We start from the raw sequence: 23,362 nt of genomic DNA, 5'->3' as shown, positions 1-23,362 counted from the left end.
TCATTATGTCATAGTGGGATCCATATCTACGTCCCCAGAACATTAGCTTGGGATTCTGGATTACTAGTCTAGTGACATTACCAGTATGCCACCGCCTGTTGGACACTCAATATAAAGGAACAGTCAACTGAAAGCCACCCTCTGCATTTCCTGTTGAATCCTGTGACCTCCTGCCTGCCATCACACACTAAGACCTACTGGCCTCCGATTAGATGGCTGCTCACAGCGGGCAGTATATTAACCCTGGCGTCCTTGATCCCAGGGAAGGCCTGTGGCTCACAGTTAAGTGCCAGACTGGAATTGCATCCAATGGGCCTTCCTGAAAGTTGGCATTGTGGGGATCTGCCTGAATCTCCAAACAGTGGGCAATGCCACTGTAGCCTACATTAAACTTCATTCTTTCACAGAAACCATAACTCTGATGGTTATATCATCTTCCTTTCTTCAAAAGCCTGTTAAAATTTCTATCAGTCATCATTTAATCACTGTTTCTGATGTACCATATATTCCCTTAAATAATTTTCCAGTAAAATTTCAGCCCCTAACTTCATCAAAGGAGCGGGATGTCTCAGTATAATAAATTAATCCTGTTTTTTCCTCTTTGTCATTGTTTATCTTAAAAGGGATGGAAGGAGTTTCCTAGAAACATTGGATAACTCTTATGACTGAATTGCTACCACTTTCCAGAAATTTCACTGTTGTCATAATCATATGGGGGACTGACAGAATTCCAAAGAAATCCTGGCATTATTTTTTTCCAAATCTGGAATGTGCAAATGTCTATCATTCTCTATTGCACAGAAGCTCCAAATGTAGGTGCCACTGACTTGATGGAAGTTCAACCAGAACCTCCACAGATCAGAACTAAAGATTATGTAACTCCAAATCCAACTATTTGACACGAAAGAAATTTAGGGGAGGTAGTAATCACTGCAGTTTTGAGGTCCTGAGTCAGAATAGGTGATCTGTGCAAGGGTCTTCATTCTAACAAAATAAGTTGAAGGGCTTTTGCCTGAAATGTTGAATTTCCTGCTCCTTGGATGCTGCCTGACTTGCTGTGCTTTGCCAGCACCACACTCTTGACTTTAATCTCCAGCATGCGCCCTGTAGGAAAGATATGTAACCCTGTATATTTGACACTTAGAAGGAAAAATGTGTGTTACATGATGTCAAAAAAAATGAGACTGAGAAAAAGAGAGAGAATTAAGAACTAGAAATGATTTTTCACAGTGCCACTTCATGTACATCTATGTAAGCAGTACAAAAGAAATTAAGACAGTATTCAAATTCTACGTGAATCTGCCTTTTACAGATAGTTGAGAGTCACTGTTGGGGAGGGGAGAGTGGTTCAAGAAGTATTGTTCATGAGATAGCTTCTTAGAAGTAGTTTTGGCAATCAAAATGATGTGAACATTCTATTTGACAGTAAGGATATTTAAATTCATTTTTGAATCCTCATTGGAAATCTAAAAAGATACTCAACACACTTTGGAAGCAGGCTTTGGTTCTGGTCCAACTGAAGCCCAAGTCTTGGGATACTGATTGTTTGCAATCATTACAATGGGTAGTTTACTACCTTTTAATTAAAAATATTGCACCACTTAAGTGAAAAGAGTTGTAAAGACAGCTATTGAACTGTGAAAGTAATACAATATGTTCCATGGGTAAGCATGAAGGACATTTTTTACTCTGGCATGTTTTTCTTACTTGATGGATCCAGTGGAATCGCACCCAGTGCAACATTTTGTCTAGAGACAGGGTTTAATGAATATGCAGATAGCCTCTGAGGCATATGGTGATATAAACATAGAAAATAGGTGCAGGAATAAGCCAATTAGGCCCTTCAAGCCTACATCATAACTGTGACTTCAACAGTCATGTTTTAGGAACCAGTGCAGCTTACAGCTAGGATTCTGCTGCTGTATCATCATGTATGTATTGATTATAAATAAGGTTTAAAGAAACCTTGAAGTCTAGATTGAACTTAAATGAACAACGGAAGAACCCACATTAAAACATTCGCATTTTTCATCAAAAGCAGGTCCAATTTTCATTTCTGCCAAGTTTTTAAACTGCTTTTAAAATATACATTTGCAACACTCTCAAACAAAAACTAACAAACTTAAAAGACCCAGTACAACCCATGGACAAAACCAACATCATCTATAAAATTCCATTCAAGGACTGCCACAAACACTACGTAGGACAAACAGGAAGAAAGTTAGCCACCAGGATACACGAACCCATAAACAAACACATAGATCTAGATGCCATCTATCAACCCCTCAGAAAACGAACAGGAAATGACATCACCACAAACCCCAGGAACCCCATCCAGGAGAAAGATATAAATAGAAAGCAGGAGACAACAGCTTCGCTTCACTTGGAGGTCGCCACTGATGATGTTACCTAGCCAGGTAATGAAATGTCTGGATATCAAACCTACAGCTCAGTGAGCAAACCTACACCCTAAATATACATTTATTCAAATTTGAAAGGAAATGAACAGATCAAAAATCTATGTGTTTCACTTTGGAAGTGGCATAATCTTATCACCAACTCATAATTTGGTTGTACAAACAAATACATTTGAAGGAGTTAAAAAAAGTTGAGAACAGGGTGGAGGGAAAGGATAAGTTAAACTTAGGGTATGAGTAAAGTAAGAGGATATAAATGATGCTGTCAATCAACAATCATTTTACAAGCATATTTCTCAGAGTATATGCCACAATGCTAAATGTTTTGATTGTTATTGCAGTCATATAAACTTATGGGAAAATGATTTTAGATTGACCAGTGATTGAAAGATAGTCCCACATGTGAACCTTCCTTTCTTGTACTAATCTCTGCAAAGTTTTGGCCCTGAAATCTAGTTGACTCCTGTCCTAAATTCACTCGGGTCCAGACATGCCTTGCTTCAAAATTACTCCACAGATAGTTTGGGCCAGACGCTTCCTATCAACATTAATTATAGCCATTAGTACAAGAGGTGTGTGACCTTGAGAGAATCCTGCATTGTGGAATGACTGTACACAATACATATCAATAATTCAGAGGTGAGGACAAAAAGCAATATTTCCAAATTTGTAACTTTTTGGAGATGCCAGTGTTGGAGTGGGGTGTACAAAGTTAAAAATCACACAACACCAGGTTATGGTCCAACAAGTTTAGCTGGAATCACTAGCTTTCGGAGCACTGCTCCTTCATCTGGTGGTTGTGGAGTACACAATTGTAAGACAGAATTTACAGTAAAAGTTTACAGTGTGATGTAGCTGAAATTTTACATTGAAAAATACCTTGATTGTTTGTTAAGTCTCTCATCTGTTAAAATGACCATGTTATTTTCACTTCTTTCATATGCAAATCACAACATTTTTTTTAAAAGTTACATTCTCAGATGAACATTAACAATTGGTGTCAGCCCAGATAATTTGTTGAAGGTGTTAGCCCCCTGTGTGCTGCTGTCTGTGCCCTAATGTTTAGACGGATTCTAATTTTAAAAATGAATTAACCGAATCGTACATGGATTCGTACAGTTTTTGAGCGAAGTAAAATGCAACTCTGCAAGTACAGATTCACCCCACAAACGTATATGTGTTTGTGTGTGTATACGTGTGTAAAATAATGTATGTGTGTGTGTGTAGGAGTGTGCGTGTGTGCGTATGTCACCTGGAGTGTGACATGAACCTAAGGCCCCGGCTGAGGCCCTCCCTTGGGTACCGAACTTAACTACACACACACACACACACACAGACTTTCCTATACACAGACACGCACACAGACACTCACACACACTCCTACAGACACACACACTCCCACACTCACACATGCATCCTCTCACAGAACCCACATGCACATATACACAAATATGTTTGTAGGGCAAATTTGTACTTGCAGAGTTACATTGTACTTTGCTCAAAAACTGCATGAATCCATGTAAGATTCTGTTAATTCATTTTTAGATTAGAATTAGCCTAAACACTATGGCACAGACAGCAGCTCACAGGGGGTTAACACCTTCAACACATTATCTGGGCTGACACCAATTGTTAAAGTTCACCTGAGAACATAACCTTTAAAAAAAGTTTTGTGATTTACATATGAAAGAAGTGAAACTAACATGGTCATTCTAACAAATGAGAGACTTAACAAAAAATAAAGATATTTTTCAATGTATAATTTCAGTTACATCAAACTAAACTTTTTCTGTAAATTCTGTGTCTTACGATTAGATATAAAGCAGCTTCAGGAGGTTGTGGTTAGGCTTAGTGAATGGATAAAATACAGCAGATGGAACAAAATGTGAAAAAATGAGGTTATCCACTTTAGTAGGATATGCTTCATATATGGTAAAAGGTTGGAAAGTATAAATATATAAAGTTGTCTTTGTGGTTATGTTACGAATGGCTAATATGCAGTAAGGTATGAGGAAAATTAGTGGAATGCTAGTCTTTATCGCAAGAGGACTTGAGAACAGGAGAATTGAAGTTTTGCTTCAATTGTATAGGAGTGTGATTAGACTACATCTGGAGTACTGTGTATAGATTTGATCCCCTTATTACTGTCATAAAGGGAGTGAACAAAGGTTCACTAGACTTGTTTCCAGGATGTGACACTGTCTTATGAAAACAGATTACGCAAACTAAGCCTGTATTATCTTTTTCAAAGAGTTGCAAAAAATGAGGTGATCTCATTGAAACCTACAAAACACTTAAAGTGATAGACAGGGTTGATGCAGGTGAGATGTTTCCCCTGGTTTGGGAGCTTAGAACCAAGGAGCACAATTTACAAATCAGGAGGATGTCATTTAGGTCTGAGATGAGACAAAATATTTTTACTCAGAATGTTGTATGGTTTGGGTATAAAGCACTGAAGTGTTCGATCAGCAATGATCTTATTCAATGTTGGGGAAACCTCAATGAAAGGTCTATTCTACAGTTTAAAAAAATGTGATGGAACCTGGTGCTTTTAATTATTTACAAAGTTCATCTTTAATTGGAAAAATGCATTTTTTCTCTTCCCTCATAAAACTTATCCACAGAGAAGCACGGAAAACATCTGCTAGGAATTTAACTCTTACAGGATATTGAGAACATGTTAGAACCACCAATTCACAGGCATTTACAACATAGATAGAAGCCAATTTATCTGTGGTGCAAAAGAAATTATGAATGTAATTTTAGTTGCTTGGTAGTGCAGAATTAGAATAGTGCTGAAAAAGACACGTTGTTGAAACTTTTTGTCTTGCACTGTTGAAGACAATTTGTAAGCAATACCCATGGAAAGGAAAAACAAAAACAGAAATTGCTGGAAAAGCTCAGCAGGTCTGGCAGCATCTGTGAAGAGAAATTCGTTCTGAGGAAGGGTCACTGAACCCTGAACATTAACGGTGGCTCAGTGGTTAGCGCTGCTGCCTCACAGCACCAGAATCCCAGGTTTGATTCTAGCCTCGGGCGACTGTCTGTGTGGAGTTTGCACGTTCTCCCTGTGTCTGCATGGGTCTCCTCCAGGTGCTCCGGTTTCCTCCCACAGTCCAAAGATGTGCGGGTCAGGTGAATTGGCCATGCTAAATCGCCCATAGTATTAGGTGCATTAGTCAGAGAGAAATGGGTCTCGGTGGGTTACTCTTCAGAGGGTCGGTGTGGATTGAAGGGCCTGTTTCCACACTGTAGGGAATCTAATCTAAAATAAAACTCTGATTTCTCTTCACAGATGCTGCCAGACTTGCTGAGCTTTTCCAGCAATTTCTGTTTTTGTCTCTAATTTACAGCATCTGTAGTTCTGTTGGTTTTTATGAAAGTGAAAACAACATTGGGCTGAGTACTTTCCCCTAATACCGCATAAAAATTGGGTATTTCTTGTGAATTGTTGTTGGACAACTTCGACAAAATGAGTTGCTTTTCAGCAATATTCAAATAATGCAATTTTAATAATACAACTAATGACAAACTAGAACAAAACTGATATATCATTTTGCAGATGCTCCTATGTATGTTTTGGATAAATTTGTTTATGTTTAACTCTTGCTGACCTCTTTGAAAAGCTTTAACACCGACACATCTGGAGTGCACATATATTACATTTTTAAGCAAATTTGAAATACCTTTGAGAAAAATGTCAAATATTCATGTGAAGCCTGAAAGGGCAGAACTTCAAAAATGTTCACTGACTTTCAATTCTGCCTGCAACCTGTGGGTGTGCAATAAATCAGCATGAAATCAAAATGCTTTAGCTGAATCATTGGAATGGATGCGCATTTCTACCAACCAAGGAGATCAGCTCTGAGCTGCCTTATTAAAAACCTGACAAACAGCAGGTCCTCATTGCAGCACTAGAAGTGGGACAATGGGACTTCCATTGATATCCGTCCAGGCTGCTGGCCCAAAGCCCAGGAAAAGGCAAGTTATTAATCAGGGCTGGGGTAACATCTATAAATGTGCATGTCCTGAGTTGCTGATGGAAAGTTGATATGACAGCCCTACCCTACATGAACAATTCAAATTCTTTGCACAGAGTCAGAGGACTGTCATATTTTACATAGGTCTAAAAAAAAGAAAGGGTTAACATTTGATTGAGTGCCATGTGCGGAAGCTGCTTTGATGAATGTGGGAGGCAAGAACTAATGGGGATCAGTTTGTGGTTCGAGGGAAAAGAATAAAAGGGAACCTGAGGGGCAATTTTTGTACACAGAGGGTGGTAAGCGTATGGAATGAGGAATCAGGAACTAATGGGGATCAGTTTGTGGTTCGAGGGAAAAGAGCTAAGGCGAGGTTCTCTTAACCATCTTTAGAGTAACTATTCTTATAAAGTGTAAATAATTGCAGAAAGCAATTTTGTTTGGCTATCTTCTTCCACATGAGGCCATGTAATCCACTAGAAATGCTACACACTGAGAAGATTCAGATGGTAGCACAAACAACATGATGATCTAAAGATTTAAATTAGCAGCACCAGACTCAATGAGGCAAATTATGCTGTCAACCTTCAAGGTAAAACAGATACTGCTGATTGCTGAGGACAGTGAACCTCAAGAAAACGGCAACACTCAATACTGAAGAATAGTTCAAATAACAAATTAAAGCATTTCAGACCATTTCAGAAATCTGCGGCTCCAGTGCAGGAATACAGATTGCTCTGTGAGACAGGAGTCTGTGAAAGTGGTCCTAAGGCCAAAGTCAGTTAGTTATTGAACAAATATCATGCGTGAGTTAAAACTAAATGTGGCTGGTAAAAAGGGCAACTTTAAATGGTGCGGTTCTTCTGGCTGAAAGGATGAGAAATTAAAAAATAAATTACAACTCAGATCGAGCTTGCCTCATAACGGCCAGATGCTATGATGCATGGCTACTGAAGTAACAGGGCCAATACAGAAATTCATGTAATCCAGGATCAAGGAGTCAGAGACAACATAAACTGATTAAAACAGATCAGCTTCAGTTAATTTAAAGTGTAACGCAAACATTTTTCAGGAGAGAATTAAAGTGTAAATGTTGGGAAATGTTTTATTAAAGCTCCAAAAAATGGAAATGTCTACATTACAGTCATGAAGGAAGGGATTCTTCCAACACAAGCAAAAAGGGTAACATTTTTAATCAGTAAGGGAATTACGGGTTCGGGGAAAGGTAAGGAAGTAAAGTTGAGGATTATATGACCAGTTAGTATGTCACTGAAGGGTGGAGCAAACTCAATGGGCTGAATGGCCAATTTCTGCTACACTCAAATAGTCTTTTATCACAGAGTCATACAGTCCTACAGCATAGAGACAGGCCTTTTGGCTCAAACTGGTCCATGCCGACCAAAATGTCCATCTACACTAACACCACTTCCCCACAATTGGCCCATATCCTTCCAATCCTTTCCTATCCACACATTTGTCCAAATGTCTTTTAAGTGTTGTTAATGTACCCACCTCAACCACTTTCACTGGCAGCTCATTCCATACGCTTACCACCCTCTGTGTACAAAAGTTGCCCCTCAGGTTCCCTTTTATTCTTTTCCCTCAACGCCACACCAAGATCTGGTAACTGGGCCATCTCTCCTTAGAGTTGCCCACTCCCCTGTGGCCTGTGCACTGTCGCTCCACCCTCGATTGCCAGGACTCTAGCACGGACCTGCCAAAAATCTCCCCAGTGGAACATAAGAAACAGGAAGAGGAGTAGGCTGCTTGGCCCCTTAAGCCTTTTCCATCAGTCAATTAAATCATGACTGATCCAACATTCCTCATGTCCACCTTCCTACCCTTTCTCCATAACTTTGATTTCCCTACTATCGAGAACCAATCTATCTATCTCATCTTTAGATATATACACGGACTCTTCCCCATAGCTCTCTGTGGCAAGGAGTTGTAAAGACTCACAACCCTCTGAGAGTGCTACGATCACTAGTTGGGGACTGGACGGAGTCGCAATTACCCAGTGACATTGCTGGGACCAGATAGCTGCCAGCCATTTAACTGGCCAGCAGCTCTTGGAGGTGGGACGTCCTCCCTTGAGACAAGTAACACTCCTCGGAGTAGAGCAGATTCGCCAACAACCTTCTGTTGGGCGGTGTTCATCTCGATGAAACACAAAAGAGTGACGTCCCCATTTCAGTACTTGATGTGGACTGAGTTTGTTTCTTTCTGTAGAAAGTCTACATTTGATTGCAACTTCCTCATAGGGGAACGTTTCCAGGCTTGGTGCTCTTGCTTGATTATTAGTGAGCTTCCCACAGTAAATGTTGAATGGGAACATAGCACAATGACTGCCTTTTCTGGGCTGACACCTGAAAAATGGCTATTTGAATGATGTGCCCACAGGCAAATACCACCCATGGAGTGATTTCCCAGCTAAAAAAAAGAGTGCTTTCAAGAGAAAAGGCATGAAGAGTCCAAGAAGAAATAATACAAAACAGAGGTATCAGCATATATCACAGATCAATTTTGGGCATTACCCACAATTCGTCTAACTAACTTGATTTTCATAATTCTACTGGTTTACTTCATTATCAGAAGTTGTAACTTTACAAAATTGAAGAAAACAGAAACCTTCAAACCTTGACACTATTATTACAGAAAGACTTCAGGACTGCCATTTTATATGGACACCTGTATTTCTCTTGAAAGGAGAGCTTTTAGCAGGAAAAGGAGCAATTAATAATTTTGTACCTCAAAATTAATATATAATTTATAATACAATGCCTAATTTCTCATAGGTAAAAACAATGACTGCAGATGCTGGAAACCAGATTCTGGATCAGTGGTGCTGGAAGAGCCCAGCAATTCAGGCAGCCTCCTCGGATGCTCTTCCAGCACCACTAATCCAAAACCTAATTTCTTATAGTCTAAGAAATAAGACTTACCAAAGTATTTTGATCATTTCTTTGTGCTGGTTCAACCAAATAAGTGTAGTTTCCATCATAGAACATACCACTGAGGATACAAAATGAGAAAAATTCTTTGTAAGGTTTTGGGATTTTCACAAAGTTTCTTCCACTTGTTCAACATAATTCTGACAGAGGTTATGAAGCCCAACCTGGGGAACTTTCACAAACATTCGCTTCTGTGCCAGGAACAGGACACAAAACTCCATTACAGGCATTATAAAGAGAACAGAATTTTCTTCAGAAATGTCCATAAATAAAAACCAATCAATGCTGCCAAGCACAATTCCATTATAAGTGTGATGCATGCAGCTATGATTTCCTGATAATGTGCTGACTGCATTTATGCCATCAGCTGCCCTGGGCCACCGAAAAGATGTTCTAACACTTCTGGTGCTGAAAAAAATGACACTGATCCATTATCAGAAACTCAAAAGGGAAACATCATGACCATGTGCCAGCCTGACATCTTCCTGACTGTCCACTAGCTCAAAATTAGGTGTTGGTTGTTCCACCAAAGTTTGCTAATAGGTTTTCACCTTCCCTGACATCAGTTATATACATTTTTGTTAACTTTGAAGGTTGCAGCAATTGGTATAGGTATCTGGAAGCCCTCTACAATTATCGCCTTAATGTGTCTGTTCTTCAAATAAAAGGTAGCATCTGAATAATGAAAGAACAAAGACGCAACTTACTGAAAACAAAACTGGATAGATGCAAGTCGAATACTCTGGCTGTAGCTTGTAGTTTCTTAGTTCAACCCCAAGTACAAGTGCATTTGGAATTTACCTTTTATGTTCCTGACTCTTATTTTTAATAATAATTTTCATGCATACTTAAGCGTCTCATAATTTTTCTGCATCTTTTTTCCAGGTTACCTTTGGGCTGGACAACCAAATGGAAACCACTCTAATTCCCTTCAACTCCATGCTATTGTACTTGAATAATTAGTGAGTAAATTATTCTTCTCAGCTCTCCCAACTGCAGACAACTGCAACAAAATACTTTAGGTGAAAATTTGCCTTAGGAAGCATTTCATTTGGTGATTTATTTGATAAGAGATCCCTCTAAGCCACATACTATCCTGACTTAACCACATACCACCATTCCTTTATTCTTGTTGACTCAGAACCCTAGATCTGACTCAGAACTGGAATTGTCCATCTAACAACACCGTAGGAACATTTTTTTCACATTGGATCAGGAATGTAATGGAGTACCACCTTCTCAAGGGCCATCAGGTACAGGCAATCAACTCAACTATATAAGCATCATGCATGCCCCTTGAATGATTTTATTTTTAAATAATTGAGTTACTTAATGTGCATATGGCTTCCAATAAATTAGTTAACCTTAGGATATATGAACAAATGGGTTCCAGAATAATTGACTCATCACCTTAGTAAATGGGGCAACTATTCCATTTTCCACAGCAGGAGGAGTAAAGTGCTACCAATTTGTTAATTAAACATTGTCAGGTATTCAAGCAATGAATAGAATATGACAAAATGTCCAAGTGTAAAATTCTTTAAATGAAAGATACAGGAGGACTTTGGAAGTACCACTTTGTGGTCAGGTGGCCAGCAGCAGAAATGCTGACAAGACTAGTTAAGAGCTATAATTAAGCATGCTGGGAATTCTGGTCAAGCTGGTTTAAACTCTGATCATGGCCTGTAGCTTCCTGTGTTGACCAAATAAGGCAAGTGACATGGTGGTCTCTAGACATACTTAAAAATCCCACAACACCAGGTTATAGTTCAACAGGTTTGTTTGGAAGTACTAGCTTTCAGAGTGCTGCTCCTTCATCGGGTAGCTGTGGAGCAGGGTCATGATATGTCTTACACCTGTTGGACTATAACCTGGTGATGTGGGATTTTTAACTTTATCCACCCCAGTTTTACCCCAGTACCTCCACATCTAGACATACTGGCACCACTGCTATTGTGGATGGCACGGTGGCACAGTGGTTAGCACTGCTGCCTCACAGCGCCAGAGACCCGGGTTCAATTCCCGCCTCAGGCGACTGACTGTGTGGAGTTTGCACGTTCTCCCCGTGTCTGCGTGGGTTTCCTCCGGGTGCTCCGGTTTCCTCTCACAGTCCAAAGATGTGCAGGGTCAGGTGAATTGGCCATGCTAAATTGCCCGTAGTGTTAGGTAAGGGGTATGGGTGGGTTTCGCTTCGGCGGGTCGGTGTGGACTTGTTGGGCCGAAGGGCCTGTTTCCACACTGTAATTAAATCTAAAATCTAAATCTTTATATGGTGTATGGAATATCTCTGTTTACAACTTGCCGTAAACATTTGGGAATTGTTTACCAGTAGGTTTGATTGGCTGGGACACAAGCCTGAACAATGTGATCAGGCTTTTATCAATTCACTGGCTGGGAGCAAGAGATCTTTCTGGAATGGAGCACATTTTCAAATAAATAAACAGGACAAAGGAATTTTTCTCAGAGGCAAAGAAGCTTCCAGAAGAGAATAGAAAAGCATGTGCTCTGAAGTTACCTTCAGAGAGGACAAAGAACCATGAAGTGAGACCTTCATAGAGAACAAAGTTGACTCTTCACTCGAATGTAGTGTAGTATTTGAATGATGCCAAACTTATTGAATCAAATTAAGAGTTAGGGTTAAACATGAACTAAATTAAAGTGAGGTAAAGTGAAGTTAAATGAGATGAGATGAAGTTGAAGTTGTTAGATGAAGTAAATGTTACACTGACTGTATGTTTTATATTGAGTATTGGTACTTAAAAAGTTAAAAGTTTAAAAGAAGGGTTTGTTTAATTAAGTTCCGGATCGGTTCCTTGCCTTTTGTCTGTCACTCAAGAGAATAGCTAGGTAAAAGATTTGAGTACTCCTTTTCAGGCAACAACTTAAAGCTTGGTAACTCCAAGATCCTAATGTTCAGATGCACCAGAAAACAAAACATAGATTAAAACACTGCAAATTAAATCACACTGCAAGTGGCAGTTTTTGTTTTTCTCAGGCGATAACATCATCAAACTACAAAAATGCGACAGTACTGAAAGAAACTATTCAGCCCATCATGTACCAACTAGCTGCCCATTCTAACTCTACATTTTAGCAAATGGTCCATAGCCCTGTAGAATACACTGTTTCAGGGGCAGAGCCAGGTTTCCTCTTAAATAAGTTGCAAGTTTCTGTTACAACAACCAAACTTGATATCTCAAAGCTGGAGGGCCTTTCTTTTACTTAAACAGCAATAATATGGGACCTGCAATCAACGTCATTTACATCAAATACAGAACTATTCAAGGCAATGTGAGAGGTATGAGAGGATTATGCCTATTGGACACTTCTTTTCACCCAAAGCTAATGATATGTTTACACCTTTTTACAGTGGGAATTTTGGGAATGTGTCCAACTAGCAAAAACAAATCTCCTTGAAGAAGTAGCTGCTATAAATGGATGTGAATATACTAAATAATGGTGATAAAATCTCATCAGCATGGAACACTGCTGACCTGAAATGATCCAACAATCAAATCTTAACTGTAATCTTCTATCTCATGTGCGAAAGTGATATAGTTATAGAATCATACAAAAGGAAACAGATCCTTCGGTCCAACTAGTCCACACCAAACATGTTCCCAAACTAAACTAGTCCCACTGCCTGTGTTTGGTCCATATCCCTCTAAATATGTCTTATTCATGAACTTATCAAAATGTCTTTTAAACACGAACTGTACCTGCATCCAAAACTTTCTCTGGCAAGTTCATTCCACACTTTAACAACTCTGTGTAAAAAAAGTTACCTCTGATGTCCTTTTTTAAATCTTTCTCCCCTCACCTTAAAAAGATGCTCCCTAGTTTTAAACTCTCCCAACCTATAGGGGAAAAAACCCTTGTCATTCAATATCTATGCCCTTCTTGATTTTATAAGCCTCAATAAGGTCACCCCTCAACATCCTATACTCTGGTGAAAAATGTCTTAGTCTTTCCAGTATATTTTTAATATTCTAAACAAACTATGGAGATCATTTCAACCTAATCCACACAATTGAAAAATGTATAGAATGTAGAATAGGCAGCCAATCTAATCAATTTACCAACTAGCAGCTTACATTAAAGTTTTTCTTCAGGACTCTAATGGCCAAGTGCTGCGATTATTTTTACTGAGTAAGGTTGAGGGCAGAGCTGTTGTGGGAAATCTGGTTCAAACTCTAATCAATCTAACCAATTAAGCTAAACTGGATGCCCAGATTAAAAATATCCCCAAATTTTCCACATTGACATAAAATAGCAAGCCTAACTTTCACTGCAATCCTTTACAGCAAGTATATAATGTAGATAACCTAGGATGATGACGTCAGCGTGTATGAGGGGTGATAGATTTAAGACAGATGTCAGAGGCAGGTTCTTTACGCAGAGAGTGATAAGGGCGTGGAATGCCCTACCTGTTAATTTAGTCAACTCAGCCACATTAGGGAAATTTAAACAATCCTTAGATAAGCACATGGGTGATTTTGGGATAGTGTAGGGGGACGAGTTGAGAATAGTTCACAGGTTGGCGCAACATCGAGGGCCAAAGGGCCTGTTCTGTGCTGTATTGTTCTACGTTCTATGTTCTATAAGTAATGGCTCTTGTGGTGCAGCGGTGAACTTAGCTCGAGGCCAGAAAGTACCACTTGCCCCAGAGGTACTGGAACACATTGATTAAAAATGTCAATTTTGAAGCCGGATCATATTCTAAATAGCTACGGAACCACTCCTTTGGCTGTTAAGCACAGCAATACAGCACAACAAGTCTTAATTATTGCAAATCTGCAGGGGTTTTTAAAAGACTAGAAATTTCATTTAAACTTTACTTGGAATTTTAGAATGCAGAATAAGACCATTTGGCCCATCATTCATATGCCAATGCCTTGAAAGTGTTATCCAATTACTTCCACTCCTACCTCCTTTCCAGCTAACCTGTTACATAGAGTTAACCCACCGGCACTGCATTTTGCACCCAAAATCTTGTCAGTTACTTAGAATTCTGATAAGTACTCCCAAGTCTGAAAAAAGTGCCTGAGTTTTGCCTTCAGATTTGAAATTCTGCACTGTATCTTCTGTAGTATTGTCCTGTTAGATTCATTTTATATGTTCAAAAATTAACAAACCATAATATCAAAACTGTGGTTCTGGATTAAGTTAAAATGTACCAGGGGTTTTTCCAAGCACCTATGGCAGAAGGAAACCATGCAAAAATTGCAAGCACATAACTCAAGTTGTACAATGTATTTGAATAGAAAATCAGAAACAACATTTTTAATGTCCCCATCAGAAATTTAAGTCATAGAATCATCAAATCATACAGTACAGTGTTTGTATCAGCAAAAATATACCACTACCTACACTGCTGTCACTTTCCTGCATTAGGCCCATAGCATTGAATATTATGACACTTGATTCAAACACTTTCTAAACATTGTGAAGCTTGTGGCCTCACTTAGAGAGGCAGGGCATTCCAGACCCCATCATCCTCTTAGTGGAAAAGCTTTGCCTCAAATCCCCTCTAAACCTCCTGCCTTTCACTTTAAAATTATGGCCCCTTGTTATTAATCCTCCAACTGAGGCAAACAGGTTCTTTCTATCTACCCTTTCCTTCAGAGTTTTCTCTATTATTTCTCATAATCTTATGACCTCCATCTGGTCCCCCCCTCAACTTTCTTTGCTCCAAAGAAACTAATCCGAGCTTAACCAGTCTCTCTTCATAGCTAAGATGCTGCACCCCGGCAACATCCTGGTGATTCTCCTCTGCACGCCCTCCAATGCAATCACATTCTTCCTATAGTGGGGTGACCAGAACTGCACACAGTACTCTAGCTGTGGCCTAATCTAAGTCCTGTTCCAATATAACCTCCCTGCTCTTATAATCTCAGCCATGACTGATAAGTAGGAATATGGGACATTTGCCTTTAAGTGGAGTCAAGAAGTGTGATCCTGGAAAAGCACAGCTGGTCAGGCATCATCCAATAAGCAGGAGAGTCGATGTTTTGAGCATAAGCTCTTCATCAGGATTCCTGATGAAGAGGTTATGCTCCAATCGTCAATTTTCCTGTTCCTCGGATGTTGCCTGACTGGCTGTGCTTTTACAGCACCACACTTTTTGACTCTGATCTCTCGCATCTGCAGTCCTCACTTTCTCATTCCTTCTGAACTACCCTATTAGCCTGCTCTGTTGGTTTCAGGGATCTGTAGACAAGTACTGCAAGATCCCTTTGTTCCTCTGAGCGTCCTGGGGTCCTGCTATTCATTGAGTACTCCCTTACGTCTTCCAAAGTACATTACTTCACAGTTATCAGGACTAAATTCTGTCACTGATCTATCCATCTGACCAGTCTGTTTATATCCTCTTGTAACCTAAGTTCTTCTTCTTCACTGGTGATCATCCAGCCAATCTTCATGTCATCCATAAACTTAGTTAGTATCCTCCCCATACTTCAGGTTAGTCTTCTACATCTATAGTATTGAAGTAATCCACACGAGCTTTCTACCAGTGTTATCCAAATAATTTATATTTTGAAGCTCTATTTCATAAAAGTTAATCATTTATTGCTACTAGTACTATTCTGAATAAGCTTATTCTGAAATGCAATACAGATTCCTACCATTTCATGGTTCTGAAACCATGCAGAGACGCACAGAAATAGTGTGTAAATGATAAGCAAAATAATATAATAAATAATAACAAAACAATTATGCAAAAAGCTTTTGCATATCAGTTGTAATTCAACAATCTTTCACCTTCCAAACATTTGAGGCACCACATTTAGAGAATATTATTTGTACAAATATTTTAATGGAGCACAACCAGATGCACTGACATATGATGTAGAATTTGTTTGTGTACAAAGTTCTTGAATTTAATCTCCACACCAAAAATCCCTCATTCTAAACTGAATTAATATAATTTTTAATTGAAATCACTTGGATCAATTAGAAAATCATTAAAGACTATAGTGAAAAACAACATCAGAAATGTTGTTTTCTATTAAATTTGCATTAACAAGGTAAGATAGCAAAGGTCTGTAATTGTTTCCTTTTGCAATCCATTCTGTTGCTCTTTATCACAGGATTGTAGAATGACATGCCATTCAGTCTGACTAAAGGGTAGGACACACATCTCTAAGATCCAGTGATAACTTACATAATTATCCTCTTCTTTGCATGTTGAAATCAATCCCACCATGCAGTAGTTCGTAGGACACAAACAAGATTAAATGAGTATATCAAACTGTTGTGATTATTCATGCATGGAATTTAAAGGCCTATGGACAGTGGGAAAAAGGAACCCATCATTGTGGGTTTCTGTAGTTTTGACATTTTGAGAAAAGGTTTGACTTAAATTTCCAACACTATTTTGATGTAAAGATTTTGAGGCAGAGAGCACTTTAATTTCAGGTGTAAACCAAACATGCCAAAGGAATTTATACTTGAAAATGAAGACTAAATTATGAATAGAATGAGCCTATGGAAGAAGATGTGCCCACATGCAATGTGTATGCAAGTATGCAAATCACATGGTTACTGAAATCAGAATCTTATCCCCAGAATTGCAGCTCATAAAGTTACTCACATGACTGGTCAAACAAGAAGGATTTAGTTTATTGGCTTTGCAAGTCCTCAGACTTTGCCCAAAACATCAGCTTTAAAGTAACAAGTAGAAATCTTCTCAGATGTGCAACTAAAAGAAGAATCTACAAGCTGCATTTGGAGTTAGAATTCCTTCCAACTCTTTATTATTGCAAACCTGCCCTATATGCTTTGTCATGTATGTTCTTGTAATGGATACAGAACAAGAGTGATATGAGTGTACACAATAGCTCATATGATGAAAGTGGAATCCAGTTACAGCATTTGAATGGAGTCTTGGATCTAAATGTTCACTGATCAGCAGGACAGCAAACCTGATGGTATCAATTTGATCCTGCAGACCCTTAAAGATCCTATCTTGAAATACTTAAAAAATTATTTTCATTATCTTAGTCAAAGCATTCACTTTTCTTTGGGGGGCACCAAACTGTTTAAAATATAGTCACAATTTCATTCTTAAGCTCACTATACACAGAAGCGTGATAAATGTCATATTTCTAGGAACTGGTTGCAAAACCTCCTCCTCCTCCCACTGGACCAGTTGTACACCTGCTCTCCCTACTCACTGTGGCACTGACTCAATCCCCCTTTATTGGAAGAATGACTGCTGATTACATCATTTAGTGAACTGTCTTAAGCAAGTCATTGTACCAAAGTGTGAAGGAGCTGAATTAACATATATGGTTGAAGTGCCAAGTTTTGTGAAGTGCTTGTGTTAATAACTGTAAACTACTCATGTTAATTCTTCTCCCTCACAATGATGTGCTCAGTAGTTTCTCCCAAACAATTTATCAAGCTTTGCTGTCTAGCATACTGCACTTAGGAAAAATTGAAAACAGAAAGTTAAGATTACAATTCATAATTGCAGATAGTAAATTCATTCGTTTTGACTGTTAATTGAAAAAAATTAACTACAGAAAATGATTAAAATTACAAATATCATAGTAGACCAAGGTAAACCTTAATTATCAGAAGCTAAATTAGAACAAAACATCTAATCATAAAACAAATAATTGCGATTGCCAGGTTTCATTACTTTCACAGCAGCTGGAAAAAGAAACCTCAATAAGTCTTGGAATCTTGAGATTTCACCATGGAGGCAAGAAAGAAGATCCGGATAAGTTTTCAGGTGAGCCTTTGACTGGTATGAAGATTGGTTTTCTGTCCAATTAGAGCCAGTAGGGATGTGAAGAAAGTGGGTCAAGTCAAGTGCAGAACTCGCACAGATGGTGACACTGAGGATGCTGGTTGTCCTGAAGCTTTCCATTGATCCAAGGGGAGGTTTGATGACTCAAGGTAGTCATAGGCCTAGCAGGGTGGAAGGAGACTGGGGTGTCATTGTAACATCAATGGATTAACAATCCAGAGGCCAAGGCTAATGCTTTTGGGCCAAGGATTCAAATCCCATCATAGCTGCTGGAAAAATTCATATTCAGTGAATAAATCTGGAATATTAAGCTAGTCTTAGTAATGGTGACCATGGAAACAATCATCAAGTGTTGTTTAAAAAAATCTGACTCACTAAGAATCTCTAGGGAAGAAAAACTGCCATTCTTACCTGGCCTACACGTGACTCTAGACCAACAGAAAGGTGAGAGATGCTGGAGGATAGCAAATGTGGTACCATTATATAAGAATGGGGGTAGGACACTGTAAGCCTATGAGTCTACAATCAGTGGCAGGGAAGATTTTGGAAAACATTCTGAGAAATAGAATTAAACTCCATTTGGAGAGACAAGGATTAACCAAGAACAGTCAGCATGGCATTGTCAAGGGATGATCATTTCTAACAAACTTGACTGAATTTTTCAAAGCGGTATCGAGATGTGTAGATCAGGCTAGTGCAGTTGATGTAGTCAACATGAATTCAATAAGGCTTTTGACAAGGTGTCATGTGGGAGACTGGTTAAGAAACTTAGAATCCATGGGTTGCAGGGTAATTTGGGGAACTGGATCCAAATTGGCTGAGTGGCAGGAAGCAGATGGTGACTGGAAGCCTGTGTCAAGTGTTAGAATGCAGCATTGGTACTGGGTCCTTGTTATTTTGGGATGCATTGCAGATAACCATGATAATGGGAGTGAAGGCTGCAAGGTCTGATGAAACCAAAGCTTCAATTGTTGAGGACTTCACATCTTCTGTTGTGTTGCACACTGAGTGACACTGGACAGTTTCAATGCTGTAGAGGTTTCTACTTTCCTCGGCCCCCTCTCATCATCACTTCTTGTGTGTGCAGCATGTGCAAATGTCCAACCAAGGGCACCCTATCCTCCTACCACTACAGGCCCTCAGGTGCATGAGGAAGAAGAACTAACTTCACATCTTATGAGGTAACAGTGCAAATACTCTCCCCTTGGTGGATCCTCATGCAATTTTAGATATGGTGGCACAGGGTGATTATCACTGCACTGACACGCTTCTCCATAGCTATGTGCAACATTGCAACATCATGGTACATGGATGCACAAACTGTACACGGACATCCATTAGGTCTATGAGACACTGTGTAGCGCAGACTGGACTGTGGCATTGGTAGCTCAGAGATCTTTGAATGGGATATCAGCTGCAGTCCAAGTGGTGTCTTCAGAAATGCATTGGGCACACTCAGCAAGTGTGCGTCAGTGATTTACCCGAGACAGAGCACTTTTATTGTTTATCATCTTAGTGGTAGTGTCCTAAATATAAATCCCATGCAATAGGAGTTATTTTTAAATTTATGAACCTTTACAATGAATCTTTATAATGCGTGATTTACAAGAACAATGCTGCTTGTGTATTGCAGTGCAATGAGATTTTTTAAAAAGTTTTATCAATGTTCACTGTGTATCTCCTATAAAATCAGACAGGCATATTTTTGGTCAATGTTTGTTAAAAAAAAAGAGAACTTCTGAATTTTCAAATTTGCATGCAATCATTTTTCCCTACATCTCCTGCTTGCTGAGTTCAAACTACAGTAAACCAAACAAAATTCTGCTGAGTTACCTTTTTTATAAATGTGCAACTTACCATCTCACTTTGAAGTGTATTTCATACAAGATGTAAAGGGAAATTGATATCATTCTTCATAAGACAGAGTGATTAGAATAATGTCTCCAAAATGTTCACAGATCTCTCAGCATTTCGACGTGGACACAAGCAACAGCGATTGATATGCTTTTAAAATTATTATCCATTCTTACAACATTCATGACTCTGAAAGATGGGGAACTAAATTATTATGATTTACCTGAAATTTTGATAAGCTTGCTTCATTCAGGAAAACTTCCTGCGAAATTAGAAAGTAACTATCCTTGGCTCTTTTTTCTCCCCCTAGAAATATCCACTGCCTCATCCTGGGTATCTATGTAAGTTGAGTAACATCAAAATTTTATCCCACACCCATGTAAATACTGAAGGAAGATAGAAGCAAGGATAAGATCAAATAACTTTAACAGCCTCTCAATTCAACAGAGTAGAATTCAAGATACAGAACCGCTCCCATTCCTCACAAGCATTGTACAATGCATAAAGTCTTGATATAGAATTCCAAGTGGCTGGCTCTTCAGTGTATCGAGTCTACACCAATCTTCCAAAATGCATGTCACCCACACCCACCCCCACCCTCCTACCCCTCACCCTGTATTTTCCATGGCTAATCCACCCAACTTGCATATCTTTGCACTGTGGGAGACAGTGGCCTGTGGGGAGAATTGAACCTGATCGCCTAGTGCTGTGAGGCAGCAGTGCTAAGCACTGAGCCACCGTACCCAATATATGCAACGTATTTTATAAATGATACCCCCACAGACCCCAAAACCCGACTGATTCCATGTTATAATGTCTACAGATTCCAGGATGAAGCCAGAACAAAGCAATTCAAAACAACATTCAATGTGAAATTTCTAAATCATTTGCCACTTACTGTAGTCCATAACATGTTGAAATGGCCACAGAGGATTTTGGATTTCCTTGGATTTTGCCATGGTAATAACAGTGTTCGCCAACCTGTAATTAAAACAAATCAGTGTCACTATGCATCATACCGTGTGTTTTTGGAGATTTCACTGGAAATCGTCAGAATTGACATTAGGTATACAGTCATAGAGATGTACAGCACGGAAACAGACCCTTCGGTCCAACTCATCCATGCCGACCAGATATCCCAATCCAATCTAGTCCCACCTGCCAACACCCGGCCATATACCTCCAAACCCTTCCTATTCATACACCCATCCAGACGCCTTTCACATGTTGCAATCGTACCAGCCTCCACCACTTCCTCTGGCAGCTCATTCCACACACATATCACCCACTGCGTGAAGAAGTTGCCCCTTAGGTCTGTGTTATATCTTTCCCCTCTCACTCTAGTTCAGGACTCCCCCACTCAGGGAAAAGACTTTGTCTATTTATCCTATCCATGCCCCTCATGATTTTATAAACCTCAAAAAGGTCACCCCTCAGCCTCTGACGCTCCAGGGAAAACAGCCCCAGCCTAGTCAATCCCTCCCAAAAGCTCAAATCCTCTAACCCTGGCAACACTCTTGTAAATCTTTTCTGAATGCTTTCAAGTTTCACAACATCCTCCCGATAGGAAGGAGACCAGAATTGCATGCAATATTCCAACAGTGGCCTAACCAATGTCCTGTACAGCCGCAACATGACCTCCCAACTCCTGTACTCAATACTCTGACCAATAAAGGAAAGCATACCAAATGCCTTCTTCACTATTCTATCTACCTGCAACTCTAATTTCAAGGAGCAATAAACCTACACTCCAAAGTCTCTTTGTTCAGCAACACTCCAGCAACCTTACTATTAAGTGTACAAGTCCTGCTAAGATTTGCTTTCCCAAAATGCAGCACTTTGCATGTATCTAATTTAAACTCCATCTGCCACTACTCAGACCATTCGCTCATCTGATCAAGATCCCACTGTAATCCGAAGTAACCTTCTTTGCTGTCCACTACACCTCCAATTTTGGTGTCATCTGCAAACTTACCAACTATATCTCTTATGCTCACATCCAAATCATTTATATAAATGACAAAAAGTAGTGGACCCAGCACTGATCCTTGAGGCACTCCACTGGTCACAGGCCTCCAGTCTAAAAAACACCCCTCCACCACCACCCTCTGTCTTCTACCTTTCAGCCAGTTCTGTATCCAAATGGTTAGTTCTCTCTGTATTCCAGGAGATCTAACCTTGCTGAACAGTCTCCCAGTCCATATAGATCATGTCTACCACTCTGCCCTCATCAATCCTCTTTGTTACTTCTTCAAAAAACTCAGTCAAGTTTGTGAGGCATGATTTTCCATGCACAAAGCCATGTTGACTATCCCTAATCAGTTCTCACTTTTCTAAACACATGTACATCCTGTCCCTCAGGATTCCCTCCAACTAACTTGCCCATCACCGACATCAGGCTCATTGGTCTATAGTTCCCTGGCTTGGTCCTTACCATCTTTCTTAAATATTGGCACCACGTTAGCCAACCTCCAGTCTTCCGGCACCTCACCTGTGACTATAGATGATACTAATATCTCAGTATGAGGCCAGCAATCACTTTCCTAGCTTCCCTCAGAGTTCTAGGATACACCTGATCAGGTAGGCATCCATGCAAGATGATTTGCAGTAAGGTTAAAATCAACTAGGCAAAAGTGAGGACTGCAGATGCTGGAGATCAGAGTCAAGATTAGAGTGGTGCTGGTAACGCACAGTAGGTCAGGTAGCATCGAGGAGCAGGAAAATCGACGTTTCGGACAGGAGCCCTTCATTCCTGATGAAGGGCTCCTGCCCGAAACATTGCTTGTCCTGCTACTCGGAAGCTGCTCGACATGCTGTGCGTTTCCAGCACCACTCTAATCTACATCTGATCAGGTCCTGGGGATTTATCCACTTTTATGCATTTCAAGACATTCAGCACTTCCTCCTCTGTAATATGGACATTTTTCAAGATGTCACCATCTCTTTCTCCACATTATATATCGGCCATGTCCTATTCCACAGTAAACAGTGATGCAAAATATTCATTTAGTATTGCCCCAATCTCCTGAGGCTCCACACAAAGGTTGCCTTGCTGATCTTTGAGGGAGGAGAAAGTAAGGTCTGCAGATGCTGGAGATCAGAGCTGGAAATGTGTTGCTGGAAAAGCGCAGCAGGTCAGGCAGCATCCAGGAACAGGAGAATCGACGTTTCGGGCATAAGCCCTTCTTCAGGAATGAGGAAAGTTTGTCCAGCAGGCTAAGATAAAAGGTAGGGAGGAGGGACTTGGGGGAGGGCCGTCGGATATGTGATAGGTTGAAAGATGTCAAGGTGAGGACCAGTTCCAAAAACGCACAACCCAGATGGCCTCCTTCTTCAAGGACCGCAATTTCCCCCCCGACGTGGCCGACGATGCCCTCCACCGCATCTCTTCCACTTCCCGCT

The 23,362-nt window shown here is 39.8% G+C and overlaps 1 protein-coding gene across 7 annotated transcripts in view; it reads right to left on the bottom strand.

The window, feature by feature from the left end:
* adam22 (ADAM metallopeptidase domain 22) overlaps nucleotides 1–23,362 on the bottom strand; it is a 364,949-nt gene that overhangs the window by 201,056 nt on the left and 140,531 nt on the right. For all 7 annotated transcript variants that reach the window (XM_043690347.1, XM_043690348.1, XM_043690350.1 and 4 more), the window contains exons 5-6: nucleotides 20,859–20,941; nucleotides 9,340–9,409 (exon numbers count right to left, since the gene is read on the bottom strand). In XM_043690347.1, coding sequence (XP_043546282.1) covers nucleotides 9,340–9,409; nucleotides 20,859–20,941 — 153 coding nt within the window. The remainder of the gene's footprint in view (nucleotides 1–9,339; nucleotides 9,410–20,858; nucleotides 20,942–23,362) is intronic.

The sequence above is a fragment of the Chiloscyllium plagiosum genome, chromosome 5 (genome assembly GCF_004010195.1).
Source record: "Chiloscyllium plagiosum isolate BGI_BamShark_2017 chromosome 5, ASM401019v2, whole genome shotgun sequence".
In the NCBI taxonomy this organism is placed as follows: domain Eukaryota; kingdom Metazoa; phylum Chordata; class Chondrichthyes; order Orectolobiformes; family Hemiscylliidae; genus Chiloscyllium; species Chiloscyllium plagiosum.
The sequence above is the reverse complement of the archived record's forward strand: the minus strand, read 5'-3'. Positions and strand labels throughout refer to the sequence as shown.